The sequence below is a fragment of the Trichechus manatus genome, unplaced genomic scaffold (assembly GCF_000243295.1).
Source record: "Trichechus manatus latirostris isolate Lorelei unplaced genomic scaffold, TriManLat1.0 scaffold00087, whole genome shotgun sequence".
Classification (NCBI taxonomy): Eukaryota; Metazoa; Chordata; class Mammalia; order Sirenia; family Trichechidae; genus Trichechus; species Trichechus manatus.
Genome location: NW_004444023.1, coordinates 2,635,758 through 2,652,078, shown reverse-complemented (window position 1 = coordinate 2,652,078; position 16,321 = coordinate 2,635,758). Strand labels below are relative to the sequence as shown.

General features: G+C 52.9%; 1 protein-coding gene across 1 annotated transcript in view; it reads right to left on the bottom strand.

The window, feature by feature from the left end:
• Positions 1–7,374: 7,374 nt before the first annotated feature.
• BICRA (BRD4 interacting chromatin remodeling complex associated protein) overlaps positions 7,375–16,321 on the bottom strand; it is a 34,092-nt gene continuing 25,145 nt past the window's right edge. Inside the window, exons 8-15 of the mRNA XM_004381805.1 lie at positions 16,095–16,317; positions 15,724–15,904; positions 15,307–15,416; positions 13,883–13,944; positions 11,281–11,429; positions 10,749–10,843; positions 10,454–10,556; positions 7,375–8,486 (exon numbers count right to left, since the gene is read on the bottom strand). Of these exons, the coding sequence (XP_004381862.1) occupies positions 7,375–8,486; positions 10,454–10,556; positions 10,749–10,843; positions 11,281–11,429; positions 13,883–13,944; positions 15,307–15,416; positions 15,724–15,904; positions 16,095–16,317 (2,035 nt within the window). The remainder of the gene's footprint in view (positions 8,487–10,453; positions 10,557–10,748; positions 10,844–11,280; positions 11,430–13,882; positions 13,945–15,306; positions 15,417–15,723; positions 15,905–16,094; positions 16,318–16,321) is intronic.

The following is a 16,321-nucleotide window of genomic DNA, read 5'->3' as shown; positions in this document are numbered from 1 at the left end:
CTAGACCTTAGTTTCCCCATTACCAGCTTTCCTGTCCCCTCCTGCCTTCTCGTCCTTGCCCCCGGGCTGGTGTGCCCATTTAGTCTCATTTTGTTTTATGGACCTGTCTAATCTTTGGCTGAAGGGGAGTAACTTCAGTACTGAGTTAAAAGGGTGTCTGGTCCATTAGTCCTTTGGACTAATCTTTCCGTTTTGTCTTTGGTTTTCTTCATTCTCCCTTGCTCCACACAGGTTAGGACCAATGGAGTATCTTAGATGGCTGCTCACAAGCTTATAAGACCCCAGACGCCACTCACCAAAGTAGGATGTAGAACATTTTCTTTATAAACTATGTTATGCCAATTGAGCTAGATGTCCCCCAAGACCACGGTCCTCAGCCCTCAGCCCAGTAATTCAGTCCCTCAGGGAGTTCGGATGTGTCTATGAAGCTCCCATGACCTCACCAGACAGTTCTGTGGTCTCATGGCAAAGGATCAGTGTCTCCCTTCTTAAAATAGAAATAATAATAATTTTAAAACTTAGGTGAGTTTGTGAAACTCCTCTGCTCATAACCCTCCCTGGCTCCTGTCTCACTCAAAGTAAAAGTAAAAGCATCCGTCTTGTCCCTCTGCCGTTATCTGACAGCCTCCCCCTTTACTGACTCCTCTCCAGCCACATATACCACAGGCATTCCTCAAACACACCAGCAACACTGTGACCCCAGGGCCTTTGCACTTGCTGTTCCTGCTGCTGTCTTGGATGTTCTCCTACCAGAAATCCTCATGGTTCGTTCCTTTGCCTCCTTCAGGTCTCTGCTCAAATGTCACCTTCTCAGTGAAGCCCTCCCTGATCCCCTGCCTAATAAACATCCGCCATCTATCCCTTATCTCTGCTTTTTTTTTCCTCCACAGTCCTATCACCACGCTACATATTATACATTTCTGTGTCTTAGTGTTTATCTCCCTCCTGTGAACAGGTGTCCCACAAGGGCAGGAATTTCTGACAGCATCTTTCCCTGCTGAGTCCTCAAAATCCCATGCTGTTCCTGCTGTATCCTCAGCACCCAGCACAGTGCCAGGTGCACCACAGGGGGTCAGTAAATGTGTGTTGTATGAAAACCTAATGTTTATTGAACACTTCCTAGGAGCAAACCCTGCTCTACGCTTTTTACATGGATTATCCCATTGACTCCTCATAATATTCCAGAGAAGCAGGTATTGTTATATCCATTTTACAGACGAGACAACTGAGTCCCAGAAAAGTGAATTCAGAAAAGCCAGAGAGATTGTTCAGTGCTTAGTGCTGTGCTTGGCCCATAGATAGATGGATGGATGGATGGACAGATAGACCGATAGATAGACGGATAGACAGATATGGATAGGTGGATAGGTGGATGGTGGATGGGTGGATGGGTGGATGGGTGTAGGGGTGGAGGTGTGGATGGATGGATGGACAAATAGATGATAGATAGATGGATAGATGGATAGATGGATAGGTGGATAGGTGGATAGACAGGTAGGTAGGTAGGTAGAAGACGGGTGGATGGATGGCTGCCATTGAGCCGACCCCACTCATGGCCACCTCATGTGCAACCGAATGAAATGTCGCCCGGTCCTGCATCATCCTCACAGCGTGTCCGAGTCCATCGTTGCGGCTGCTGTGCCATCCATCTCACCGAGGGTCTCCCTCCCCCTCGCTGGCCTCTGCTTCACCACACATGATGTCTTCCTCCAGCAATTGAGCCCCCCTGTGGACGTGTCCGAGGCAAGCAAGTCAGACAATATTCTGAAGATGGCCAGGCCTTTCTTCTTAGTTCATCTTAGTCCGGAAGCTTCATTGAAACCTGTTCAGCATCATAACAACACGCAAGCCTCCCCTGACAGATGGGTGGTAGCTGTGCTTGAGACGCTTTGGCTGGGAATTCTGGGTCTCCCGCATGGAAGGTGAGAATGCTACCACTGAACCGCCACTGCCGGCTCTCTCTCATTAGTGTATTAATAAAGCAGCCCCTATTACTATGTCGGAGAGTCCCCGGGTGACGCAGAAGGTTAACGTGCTTGGCTGCTGATCGAAAGATTGGAGGGTCGAGTCCACCTAGAGGTGCCTTGGAAGAAAGGCCTGGTGATTTACTTCTGAATAACCAGCCATTGAAAATCCTACGGAGCACAGTTCTACTCTGACACACATAGGGTCCTCATGAGTCAGAATTGACTCCATGGCAGGAGGTTGGATTACTATGTTACAAATACTGATAACTGTACTTCAGTACAATCGGCGGCAGGATTGAATTGTGTCCCCCCAAAATATACGTTGCTTGCTGAAAGTGAAGAGGACTTGAAGCACTTACTGATGAAGATCAAAGACCACAGCCTTCAGTATGGATTACACCTCAACATAAAGAAAACAAAAATCCTCACAACTGGACCAATAAGCAACATCATGATACACAGAGAAAAGATTGAAGTTGTCAAGAATTTCATTTTACTTGGATCCACAATCAACACCCAAGGAAGCAATAGTCAGGAAATCAGAAGATGCATTGCATTGGGCAAATCTGCTGCAAAAGACCTCTTTAAAGTGTAAAAAAGCAAAGATGTCACCTTGCGGACTCAGGTGCTCCTGACCCAAGCCATGGTATTTTCAATTGCGTCATATGCATGAGAAAGCTGGACAATGAATAAGGAAGATTGAAGAAGAACTGACACCTTTGAATTATGGTGTTGGCGAAGAATATTGAATATACCATGGACTGCCAAAAGAATGAACAAATCTGTCTTGGAAGAAGTACAACCAGAATGCTCCTTAGAAGCAAGGATGGAGAGACTACACCTTATATACTTTGGACATGTTATCAGGAGGGATCAGTCCCTGGAGAAGGACATCATGCTTGGTAATGTAGAGGGTCAGTGAAAAAGAGGAAGACCCTCAATGAGATGGATTGACACAGTGGCTGCAACAATGGGCTCAAGCATGATGGCACAGGACTGGGCAGTGCTTTGTTCTGTTGTACATGGGTCGCTATGAGTCCGAACTGACTCCACAGCACCTAACAACAACACAAAATAATGTGTAGTAAATGTAATTCCATTTGGGGGATACGGTTTTGTTACGTTAATGAGACCACATCCATGTAGGGTGTTTTAACCCATTACCTTCGAGATGGGTTCAAACTGCTGATCTTTTGGTTAGCAGCTGAGCGCTTTAATCACTGTGCCACTGGGTCTCCCAGGGTGTCTTAAGCTAATCACTTTTGCGATTTAGAAGTAGATTCCGCACAGAAGCAAGAATCATAGAGGGGAAAAGATAGGTGCCACGTGGAGATCTCTAGGGAACGCTAGAGAAGTTAAGGGTTTCCTCCAGAGCGGACAAAGAAAGCCTTCCCCTAGAGCCAGTGCCTGGAATTCGGACTTCTAGCCTCCTGCACTGTGAGAAAATAAATTTCTGTTTGTTAAAGCCGACCACTTGTGGTATTTCTGTTATAGCAGCAGTAGGGAACTAAGAACTCCCTGAGCTGCTGCTAGCATCTGGGAGCTGGTGTCTAAGAAGTTTCATCCCAGGGCTAACTTTGTAGGAGCTGAGCTCGGTTTTTGCCTCTTCCTCAGGGGATTGGGAAGGGGAGGGCGGGGTGGAGGGAAGGCTCTGATTCCCCCAGGGCTCACTTGCAAACACCTTGCTGTTGGCCCCTCAGCTGGCAGGAAGCAGGGTGTGCAGAAATAAAGAACATGGGCTCATCCAAAATACAATAATTTGTCTCTAATCACCTGGAGCAACAGAGGAAGAATGAGATCCAGGTATCGGAAAAGGAAACGGTTTGCACATCCATCTGCCTCCCTAAACTACTCCTTCCTCTGCCAGGAGGCCAGAACTGGATGGTGCCTGGCTACCATTTCTGAATCTTTGATCAGGGACCCAATAGATGGATCTTGATCAAAAGGAGGAAAACTGTGGAATGAAACTTCAAGTTCTTATTGGAAACCAGACTTACTGGAGACAGTGAGACTGGAGGGACCCCTGAATCTATTGCCTGGAAACAACTTTTGAACTTTGAGCCTAAACTATCCCATGAAGTCATCTTTAAACTAAACAACAATTTAGCTCAATACAGAATGTCTGCCTTGAGCATTGTACCCGATTAAAGAATTACTTAAATGAGATAGAAATGACAACAGTAACTATGAAATACAGATGAGAACTTTAAGGGGCAGAGAGTCTAAGGTAACCTGAGTGAGACAATAGGGGCCGAGATGGGAGAATGATACAATATGAAGAAGGTAACCATTGCTAACGAACTGTACTTGTAAAAAATGTAGAAGAGGTATATGTTTTGCTGTGTAGATTTTCACTAAAAATAAGTAAATAAATGGATACACAAAAAGGACATCAAGTTAAAAAAAAAAAAAAGAAGAAGAATATAGGTTTGCAGCCAGACAGCCTGGCTCGAAGCCCAGCCTGCCACTTACTGCATCTCCTGAGCCTCAGTTTCCTCACCTGCAAAACAGGGCTATCGATTCCACCAAAGGGCCTGCCTTGGACACCAAGTAAGATGATTCAGGAGAAGGGCAGGGTACATGGTAAGTGTTCAAGAAACGTTCAGCATCTCTTGGGCTGCAGCCAGCCTTCCAGAACTGAGGCTGGGCCCCTGGAGTCCTCGGCAAACCTTCGTGGTGGGAAGGAAGAATGGCCGCTCTCGTTCAGGTTCAGTGCTTCTCTTAACACGAGGGAAGTATGTCTACAGCTAGGAAGGGAAAAAGGGTCCATCCCTCTGCAACCCCTTATAGTAGCTTCAGACCCACAAACACCCCCAGGGGCTTGCCAGGAAACAGGGCGCATCAGCCTAGTCCAACCACCATCACCGCCCACCTGGACTTTCATCTTTGTCGCCCCCTCACTGGTCTCTCCGCTTCTGCCCTCGCCCCCCAGTCTGTCCCTCACATGGCTGCCAGAGGGCGACCCCTTCCCAATAAGGCCACTCATGTCCCTTCTCTGCTCCCAGTCTGTTCCCTGAATGGCTGCCAGAGGGCTCTTGTTAACACCCAAGTCAGCTCACATTTCCCCCTCTGCTCAGAGCCCTCAGGTGGCTTTTGCCTCCCTCAAAGCAAAGTCCTCACCTTGGCCCACATGGCCCTATAGGTCCGCTCTGACCTTACCTCCCACCCTCTCTCCCTCAGCTCCAACCACACTGGCCTCCTCTCTGTTCCTCAACCCTCGAGGCTTGCTCCTGCCTCCGGGACTTTGCACAGGCTGTTCTGTCTGCTGTGGCTGTCCTTCCTTCTGATATCTCCGTGGCTCCCTCATTTCAAAGGCGCTCTGGTGGCACAACAGTTAAGCACTCAGCTGCTAACCAAAAGGTTGGTGGTTTGAACCCACTCAGCGGCTCCACGGGAGAAGGGCCTGGCGATCTGCTCCTGTAAAAATTTCAGTCTAGAAAACCCTATGGGGCAGTTCTGCTCTGTTACATGGGTCACTCTGAGTCAGAATTAACTTGACGGCACAGTTAAACGACAACCCTCGTTTTATGCACGTCTCTCTCTGCTCAAATGTTACCTCCTCAAAGACCCCTTCCCACCCGGCCATGAGGTCTTAGTGTGCAGTAGGGCAGGTTGCTCACTGCACAAGGCATCTGCCGAGTGGGTGCGAGTGGCTGGGATCCAACCCATGCCCTGCTCTCCAAACTCCATACCTAGGACAAAGGGGTACATTCAGCAGTCCTGTGGCCTAGCAGCTGCCTTGCCCATCCCTTCACCCTGTTCGGCTTTTCTTCATGGGACATGTCACCACCTGACACAGTACACATTTGTTTAGGTGTCCACGTCTGCCACCCCGAGTAACAAGCCAGTGAGCGAGCGCAGGGACCTCCTCTGCCTATACAGGGCCTGGAGCACAACAGGGGCTGTTATGGATTGAATTGTATCCCCCTCAAAAAGATCTGTTGAAGTCTTAACCCGTGTACCTGTGAATGTGACCCTGTTTGGAAATAAGTCTTATCAGTTTGAACCAACATCACTGAATCATACATGTTGAAATGGTGTGTACTTCCACCAAAAAAAAAAAAAAAAAATGTGATCGGTTAGGCTAACATGAGGTCGTACAGGAGGATGGGCCCTAATCCTCTATGAATGATGTCCGTACAAAAGCAGAGGAGACACAGGGACAGGGAGACAGAGAAAGGACGCTGTGTGACGCTGCTGCTGTAAGCTAAGGAACTCGAAGAAACACCTGGGGACTTCCAGAAGCTAGGAGAGAGGCCTGGAAGAGATTCCCCCTCAGAGTCTCAGAAGGATCAGTACTGTCAACACCCTGATTTGGACTCCTAGCCTCCAGAACTGAGCCAAAAAATTGCTGTTGTTTTAAACCACCCACTTTGGTATTTGGTTACAGTAGCCTAGGAGACTAGCCCAGGGGCTCCACAGATGTGTGGGAGAAAGCCTCGCAGTCCCCTTCCCACATAGGTTTAGTCCCAATCCCCAGGCTCCAAATAATCCCCCGCCCCAAAGACCCAAAAGAAATGGGGCAGAGGGGCCAAAAATAGTTTTAAAAAAGGATCAGTTTTTAATTTACAAGAGTTCTAAATGTACAGAATTCTCCTTTAAAAAAATCGTTATACACAATAAATACAGTACAAAAAAATTTATCTTACAGTACTAGTTTTGTCTCCGAGATCTCAAAATCTGGCGGGGGCGGCTGGAGGCAGGAAGAACAGAGAGGGAAGACTGGCGGGGAGAGGAGGAGGATCCGGCTCCTGGTTTGGGTGATGCTCAGCTGTGAGTCGAGGGGTCGGAGGGCTCACATTCTCTCTCACACTGGTGCAAACAGGGAGACACGGGACGTGGCGCTGGACACGCACACACACAGATGTGACACAGAGGCCATGGGCTCAGCGCCCCCCCAAGATGGGAGTTCTGGGACTTTGCCCCCTCTCTGCACTTCCTATTACAGCCTGCAGGGGGCGCTCGAGAGAGGGCAACCACAGCTCCGAACGCCCTCTGGTGGCTCTGTGAAGCCACACACACCAAGAACACCACCTGGACACAGGTGAGCAGTGGAAACAACCAGGGTGCTCCTGTCCCCAGCAAACACACAAACGTGTCCTCCAGGTGGAGGGGCACGGTATGGCAGGAAGAGGGAAATGACACACCAGGATCACCTCCTCCTTATGCAGGATGACATTTTACATTACAGCCCCCTCCCCAAAATCCACACCTCTGTTCCCCGCCACCACCCCGGCTGAGGCAGGAGGTGGCGGGGAGGCCTTTGTGACTTAATTAATAACTTAGGCAAGAAAGACTGTCAGGGATCCCCGGCTTGTGTCCCCCAGGGGGCTGAGGTCAGGTGGCCACAGCCCCCGGCAGCGTCCATGTGTGGCGAGGGGACAGGGACAGGAGGGCCAGCCCAGTGTTATCTGTTCAACGTCCTGGTGCCGAGGCCGCCGTTGTGACTGGAGGGCGGGTAGGCGTCGGGCCTGTGCAGGGACGCGGGGGCAGTGGCGGCGGGTGCGGTGGCTGCGGAGGTGGCATGGGGGTACGGGGGCGCAGGTGTCCGGCCAGGGGCCTGCTGGAGGTTCAGAATGCTGTCGATGGCACTCTGCAGGTGCTCCGTCAGTGTGTCGTCCTGCGGGCTGTCACTGGAGAAGCTGGCCTGGTCCACGTCAGGTGACTCAGACTTGCGCCGTTTGGCTGGGGGTAGTGGGGGGGCCTCCCAGCTGGGGTCCCCGCTGCTGCCGCCCTGCGCAGCCCCGGCTGGGGACTCGGGTAGCGGCCCCTTCAGCATGCGCTGGTACAGCTCATCCTCCACTGCTGCCAGCTCGCGGATGAGCCCGCTAGTTGCCTCATCCACTTTGGTGGCTGGTGGTGCCGGGCTACTGCCCCGGGCCCGGACGGTCCCCTCCGTGGCCCCACTGCCCAGGGCCTCCACATTCTCCCGGTACGTCTTCCGCAGAGGCAGGCGGGGGCAGTGGGGTGCCGGGGTGGGTGGCTTGCGGTCAGGGGCGCCAGGTGGTGGGTGGTCCACCGTGCCATTCATCTGGCTGGTGCTGGGGGGTGGCGGTGGGGGCCGGGGTGGGGGGTCGGCTGCCTTGAGCACGGCGGGGGGTGGTGGCGGGGGCTGGTGCACGGGGTCCAGGGCCGTGTTGTGCACGACCTTGCTGAGCCCGGCCTCCTGCTTGATCTTGAGCTTGAGGCCGATGCGGCTGCGGGCTTCGTAGGTCTTGATGGGTGGGCGGTTTCGGGAGGGCATGGGGCCGTCCTCATCGGCATCCAGGGACGAGGTGGCCGATGATGAGGAGGAAGACGAGGAAGACAAGGAGGACGACGCCCGTGCCCAGGTCACTGACGGGGAGCCGCCAGCCCCACCGTGTCGGATCACGAGCTTGGTGGGCAGGTGCGGAGGGGGCTGGGCCGAGGCCCCGGACGTGGAGGAGGAGGGTGGGCCGTGGCCCGGGAGCCGGTGACCCTCGGAAGAGGTGGCTGCGAACGGGAGGCCGAGAGAGCGGGAGGAAGATACATACTCATCTGCAGAGTCAGGAGACAAAGAACCCAGGGGTGAGCACGAGGATGAGGTGTGGAGCAGAGCTAATAAGAGCCGATGTGCACTGAGCACCTGCTGTATACCAACCGCTGGGCTAGCTCTCTATTCATCAGACTTGTACGACACACAGCTAGGCACAGCCCCTTGTCAGCAATTCCAAGATCCTCCGAACTCTAAAACCACACTGCCCCTGCGGTGGTCACTAGCCACATGGGGAGGGAGTCCCTGGGTGGTGCAAACAGCTAAGCGCTTGACTACTAGCTGAAAGGTCGGCGGTTCAATCCCACCCAGAGGCGCCTCCGAAGACAGGCCTGACAATCTGCTTCTAAAAAGTCACAGCCTTGAAAACCCCATGGAGCAGATCTACTCTGCGCATGTGGGGTCACCATGAGTCGGGATCGACCCGACAGCAACTAACAACAGCCACATGGGCCATTTAACTGTGAATTAGTTAAAAGTATATCAGATAAAAAATTCAGTTCCTTGGTTGCACTTGCCACAATCCAAATAAACGCTCAGAAGCCACATGTGGCTGGTGGCTCTTGTAATGGACAGCAAGTATATAGTCATCCTTGCAGAAAGCACTACTGGACTGTGCTCTAAAAATCTATTAAAAAAAGAAGTTTTTGTATCTCATTCGATGTCAAAATCTGATCTGAAACGTGTTGTTGGGCGCCATTGAGTCAATTCCAACTCATAGTGACCCCATGTGACAGCACAGAACTGCCCCATAGGGTTTCCTAGGCTGTAATCTTTATGGGAGCAGATCGTTAGGTCTTTTCTCCCAAGGAGCTGCTGGGTGGGTTTGAACCACCAACCTTTTGGTTAGCAGCTGAGCATTTTAACCGTTGTGCCACCAGGGCTCCTTGATCTGAAATGACCTGGTCTCGATGTGTTCCATTTAGCTGAATATCCATCTGTTTCACTGCAGAAGTATGGACATGTTCGATTACAAAGTGCTCCCCGATGCCATGTTAAAGACACAATCTAGGCACCTAATTACCTTTCTAGAATCAAAAAGTTACAAAACATATCTGGCTCCAAGGTTTCAGATACGGGATTGTAAACTGGAATCACGACCCCCACTTTACAGATGAGAAAACAGAGGCACAGAGAGGTTAAGTAACTTGCCCAAGGTCACACAGCCAGTAAGTGGCAGAGCTGGCATAGTGAACTCAGGTAGTCTGCTTCTGGGCCATGCTCCCAACCACCATGCTATCCTACCTCTCCCACCCTCGAAACTTCCGAATTGTCCCCTGCCCCTCATTCACCATGGCCACCTCCTTTACACCCATTTCTCCTTTAACTACCAATGACTACTTATAAAAAAATTAAGGCCCAGTACTGAAGGACAGCAGGACAGAAGGCTCAGGTTTGGGGGGAGGAACAGGAAAAATGAACCTCCTTTTTTTCCAAGGGAGGCTAGGAGTTGGTCAACATTAAAAGTGGGTGAGGGCTTTTGGAATGTTCCGGAAAAAACACCGGTTTGGATTCAACTGCACTCTCCCCTGCAGGGTTGTGAGACCCCTAAGGCGCACAATTTAAGGAGGCACTCACTCTCAGGGTCATGTGACTGTAGAATTGGCACTTGCGGGTGAGCGCCATCTTAAATTTTGCAACCTTGATGCCATGTCTGCCTCACCCTCATCCTGGCCCTGCTCTGCATTTCTATGCCCTGTTGGGGAGGGGAGGTGGCAGACTATTCCCACCATCCTAGGACCCAGGGGATAAAATGGACACACTGGGATGGAGGTAGTTGAACTAAACCCGTGGGACAATCTGTGGTGGCGAGCAGGAGAAACCAGCACAGCAGGAACGTGGGCTCGGGCGCCCCCTAGTGCTGGAGTGAGGTAAGGTCACACACGCCCTCTCCAGTCCGTCAAGAATTCTGGACATATGTGGGGGTGGGGAGCACCTCTCCCTCCCCTCCCTCCCCTCCCTCCCCTCTTACCCGGCTTCTCCTTGGCTAACTGCTTATCCAAGGCAAGGGTGGTCTTCTCCTCCTGAATAAACATGCGGTCGATCATCACCATCTCTGCTGAGGGGCTCACCCGCTGAGTGGAGAGACGGTAAGTGAGGAGGGGAAAGGCGCGTGCTGGGACAGACAGCAGGAGCTGCCAAACTGCCCTTCTCGGGATCCAATCATCAGCCTCCCGAATGCTGACGTAAGTGGGAGGCCCCTCCTGTCCAGACAGGGTGAGGGGGAAGGGCGGGGTACCAGCAGGGAGGAGGTGTAGGGCCCTTACCCGGGACTCCTCCAGAAGCAGGAGGCGGTATTTGTTCAGCATGGCCTGGGTGCGTTTCAATAGCTGCGTGGAGACCGTCTCAAACTCCTCGTCCACTGCAGGGAAAGAGAAGAGAGCCAGAGGGAGGATGTTGGAGGGGACGCAGCCCCGTGTACACACGTGGAGTTGGCACACTGTCGCCACGGGTGCTTCCGCAGTCAACCACGCACACGCAGTTGAATGTACACACAGAGCTGAGTGCACGCACAGTTGAGCGTGTGTTAACACACAGTTAAGCATGCACAGCTGAGCTGGCACACACAACTGAGCACATGCACATGGTTAAGCATGCACTCAGCTGAGTGCATACACAGTTGAGCTCACACACAGAGCTGAATCCATACATGTGGCTGAGAGTGTGCACACAATTGGGCATGTACATGCCCATCTCCACCCTCTGCCAAATACCAGAAAATACCCCCGCACACCTGGGCTGGCTGCAGGGATGGGGGACCTTTGGGACCCTGTGGGGAGAGCCCTGGGCAGGCCTTACCTTTGTGGTACTCGTTGGGGGAGGGAAGGGCGCCCTGGTAGACGTGGTAGGGCAGGAGGCGATGGAGGGCGTCCTCGAAGGAGGGGAAGGCTGTCTTGTAGTCAGGGTGCAGGACGGAGCCTTGATGTTTGTGCAAATGCTCCAGGAAACTGGGGGTTGGGGGGAGAGACCACACACGCGCACGCGTGCGCACACACACACACACACAGAGCTGGTGGTGAGGCACGGGACAAACCAAATCCTGGACCCTCAGCACCAGGCCGGTATAACAACAAGAATAAGGAAAAGCTAGCGCTTCTGAAACGTGTTAAGGTCTGGTAAGCATGTCTGTTTTGTCTCACTGAAACCCTGGCAACAACCACAAGAAGTAGGTGCTATCATTATCCCCATTTCACAGATGAGGAAACTGAGGCTCGGAGAAGTGAAGTTACTCGGCCCCAAAGTAGGGAAAGCTAGGAAGGGACAGAATTAGGAGTCAGACTCCAGAATCCGAAAGCTCATGTTTGATGTCATACTGTCTCCTGCCACCGGGGGTCAGTCTGTCCCCACCCTGACTCTGGCAGGAGGCAGAAGTGAAGAAGGGAAGGAGACAGGGAGTGAGAGGGGGAGGTTGGTTGGCTGGTAGGCTTCTAGTCTTCTCACTGTGCTGTTTTTCTACCACAGCACTTTTTACAGTGGGTAGTGTCTCTTCGTTACGTGACTGTCCATCTCTCCTACCAAACGTGCTTGTCTTCACCCTTTGCTGAAGACCAGCAGCTCCCGCACACCATGGGGGCAGAGGCAGGGTCTGTCTTGTTTAGTACTGTGTTCCCAGCAACTAGCACAGGACTGGACACCAAGTGAGTACTTAATAAACACTTGTCGTGGAAGGAAGGCAGAAGAGAGGGAGGGAAGGCAGCTGAGCACCCAACATGTACCCATCCAACTATCCAAACATGCATCTGTCCGTCTATCTACCCACTCAGACACCCATCCATCCATCCACCCAGACCTCCCATGCACCCAAACACCCATCCACCACGCAAATTCCCATCCATCCATCCATTCACCCAAATAGCCATCCATCATCCATCCATCCACTTACCCAGACCCCCAATAATCCGTACAAATACCCATCCGTCATCCATCCATCCATCCACCCACCCAGACCCTATCCATCCATTCACCCAAATACCCATCCATCATCCATCCATCCACTCACCCAGACCCCCAACCATCCATCCAAACACCCATCCATCATTCATCTATCCACCCACCCACCCCCCATCCATCCATCCACCCAAACACCCATCCATCATCCAGCCATCAACCCACCAGACCTCCATCCATCCATCCACCCATCCATCAGCCATTCATCCACTCACCCACCCGAACTCTCATCTATCCATTCATCCAAACACCCATCCATCCATCTACCCACCAAACACCCATCCACCTACCCATCCATCCAAACACCAATCTATTTATTCACCTAAATATCCATCCATCATCCCTCCAACACTCATCTGTCCAACCAAATAGCCATCCGTCCAAACACCCATCCACCCACCCACCTACCCAATAGGCATCCATCTCTCCACCTACTCATTTTTACCCCTCAAAACATGCATCAATCCATTCACCCAGTCACCCAAGCATGTATCCACTACTACAAACACCCATCAGTACATCTGCCCAATACCATTTCATCCATTCCTCTACCCCAGATCCAAAAAAACTAAGCACTGAGTATGCTGCAGCCCTGCTTTAGATACTGAGGGTGCAGCAGTGACCAGGACAGACCAAATCCTGCCCTCTTGAAGCGAGCATCCTACTGGAGCCTCACAAATGCTCTTCACACAGTCTCCTCAGATCCTCACCTCCACCACCTTAGTATCACTGCCATTACCAGCCTGTTTATATTTTATTTTGTTGTTGTTGCTGTTGAAAATATACATAGCAAAACATACACCAATTCAACAATTTCTACATGTACAATTCAGTGACACTGATTACACTGAGTTATGTAACCATTCTCACCCCCCTTTTCCAAATTATTCCTCCCCTGTTAACATAAACTCACTTCCCCCAAGCTTCCTATCTAACCTTTCAAGTTGCTGTTGTCAATTTGATCCCACATAGAAAATTCTTTAGAAGTGCATGAGGCTCAAGGCAGGCATTCTTTACTAATTAGGTCAACTATTGTTTGGTTTAAAAAATACTTCACGGGATATTTCTGGTTTAAGGTTTAAAGATTATCTCAGGGCAATATTTTCAGGGGTTCATGCAGCCTCAATGGCTTCAGAAATTCTAGATTCCAAGAAAATTTGAAATTCTGTTCCTCACTTTCCCCTCTTTTGATCAGGATTTTTCTATAGAATCTTCGATCAAAACCTTCAGCAATCATTATCAGCCCATGTTTCAGAGGAGCAAAGTGAGGGTCTCTAAGGGAAATGATATTGCCCCAAAACACACAAGTAACATAAGGTGCAGCTGGGGCTTGTACTCAGACCTGTCAAACCACACTTCTGAAGGGTGATCCCTACGGCCCTCCCTGGCCACTAAGAAGGTGCTGGGGTGAAGGAAGCACAGGACAGGGTACACTGTGGTGGGACCAACTCACCAGGCTTCCTTGCTGGGCTGAAGCGTGAGTGGCTTCTTCAGGCTGCTCAACTTGCTCTCATACTGGAAGAGAAAGAGGTGTTGCAATGGGGAAGCTTTCCCTTGGAGCCTGGACCCCCTTTCTCCCTCCAGCCTGGGACAAAGATGGAGCAGGGGCCAACTTCTCACCAAGGTGGGTCCTAGCCCCAGGTATGGGTGAGATCCCCTGCCCATCAAACTGAATCCACAAGGGAGACCTGGAGAGGGTCCAGGCTGGGGACACAAGGAGAAGGGGACAAGCAGGCCCAGCCCATAGCTCCCTCTGCCTTGGTCCCTCTGTCCCCTTCCCCAGGGGTGGTCTCTTGGCATCTGTCTCTGGTTCGCGTCCCTCTCTGCTTGCCGGTGGCCTGTCTTCTCCTCCATGGTCTGACGGTGTCTGGCTCTGATTTGCGCAGTCTCTCTCTCCCTGCCCTTCAATCTCCCCATCTGGATTTCCCTGTCTCATCTCCCCTTATCTCTGTTCTCTTGTCTCTGAGCCTCTCCCGCCCTCTGGGGTCCTGTCCTGCTCCGCTGTCCCACTGATGGTCCCCACCCTTCTGACCCACCTCCCTGTCTCACATCTACTTTCACTGACGTGCGCCCCTCCTCTCATCTCCCCCATCTCAGACGGGTGCTCTCTCGCCTCCCCAGTCCCTGTCCAACTGCCCCGGACCTCGCCATGCTCGCCTGTCTCTGATGGACTCTCCAGGGTCTCACCACCCCTGCCCTGGGGGGACTGTCTCCCCGTCCGGAGTCTCACACTGTCTCCTTGCTCTGGTGTCTCTCGTCTGCCTGTCTGTCCTGAGCTGACCATCTTGTAGTTCGCCTTGCCCCTTCTCCGACTGTCTCGGTGTCTTGCTCTGCCCCATCTCACATGTCATGGTCCTGTTGTCTTGGTGTCTCACTGTCCAACTGTCACGGTCTCTCACATGCCCCCCACTGGGCCTGTCTTGGTGTTTCGTCCACCAGCTGGTTTTGTATCATCGGCCCATCTCTGACAATTGTCTGTCGGCCTCTCCTGCTCCTCCCGTCTCTGTCCAGCTGTACCAGAATGTCACCTGCCCCTCCTAGCTCTCTGGCCGTGTTGGTATGTCACCTGACTTGTGTCCAGTGGTTCCCGGCATTACACCTATCCATCTCATTGCTATCTGGCTGTATCAGAACATCACCTGACTTTGTCCAACTGTTGGCGGCACCTCAACGGCCTCTCCTGTCTGTACTGGAATACCACCTCACCTTGTCCAGTAGTTCTCGGCTGCTCCCTGCCTCCGCTGTCTCTGACCAACTCTCCCGGTGTCTCATCTGTTCGACAGTCCTGGTCCCCTCACCCCTGCTGGCCCCACGTCCATCCTGGTTCCCTGACGATGCCTCAGCCCTGCCCTGATGCCCTGCTCTGGGGCCTCTTACCTGCAGCCCGGAGGACTTCCCTGGCCCAGATGGGGCGGCCTTGGCCACACTCAGGGTCGGGAGGTTGTTGGCAAAGGCTTTGCCTTCGGCAGGAAGCAGAGGAGGGAGGCCTGGGGACGGGGTGGGGGCAGACAGGGCTCAGAGCTCACTGGTACGAAACCTCCCCAAACATGACCCCAGTCGTGCCTCTCCCTCTCCTCTTGGTTATCCAACTGTGGCAGCCACACTGGCCCTGGAAACCCCTTGGATCTGGGAGGCAGTCCTGCCAATGGCCTCCATCGTACTTGTCCCATGAGGCTGAGGTGACCCCCTGGGCTCATGCACCCCATCACTCTTTCCCAGCCCACCCCATCTCTCAACCCCTACCCACCCTCCTCAGGCCCCCCATCTCTCCTGCATGGGCTACTTCTCCCCTACCTGCGGTGGCCATGGGTGCCGGGGCAGGGGCATGGCTGGGGGTGGCAGGGGTCCCGGATGGGGCCTGCCCGCTGACCAGCACAGAGGCAGTGGGGCTGGAGAGGGGCCCCAGGCTGACGGAGGTCTGTGGGGCAGCAGGGGTTCCCCCGGCCTTGTTCTGGAGAATGATTCCGGACGGCACCTGAGGAGCGGACAGGTGGTTGAGGGGTGGGGGGCACAAGCAGGGAGTGGGAACAGCCAGGTGCACGGGGTGGGGATGGACACCAAGCCAGGAAGCGGGAGGGGCTCTGGTCGGAGGGGGGTGGGGTGGGGTGGTGCAGGGGTCTGCGGAGGGTGCTGGGCGATGGGTTGGTCCTGCCTCCTCCGATTACCTGGTGAAATCTCTCGAGAAGAGCCTTCGGCTGGGGCAGCGCCGGGAAGGGGGCAGTCACCATCTGGAAGGTCCGAGGAGGCGGTGGGGGAGGCGCCGGCTCAGGGACTAGATGGAGGGTCGCTGGGGGACTGGGGGGCTTGTGGGGCCCCTGGCCGGGTGGGAACTGAAGCCGGAAGTCGGGCGGCGTGGGGGTCTCGGAGGAGGAGCCCACAGCTGTAGAGCTGG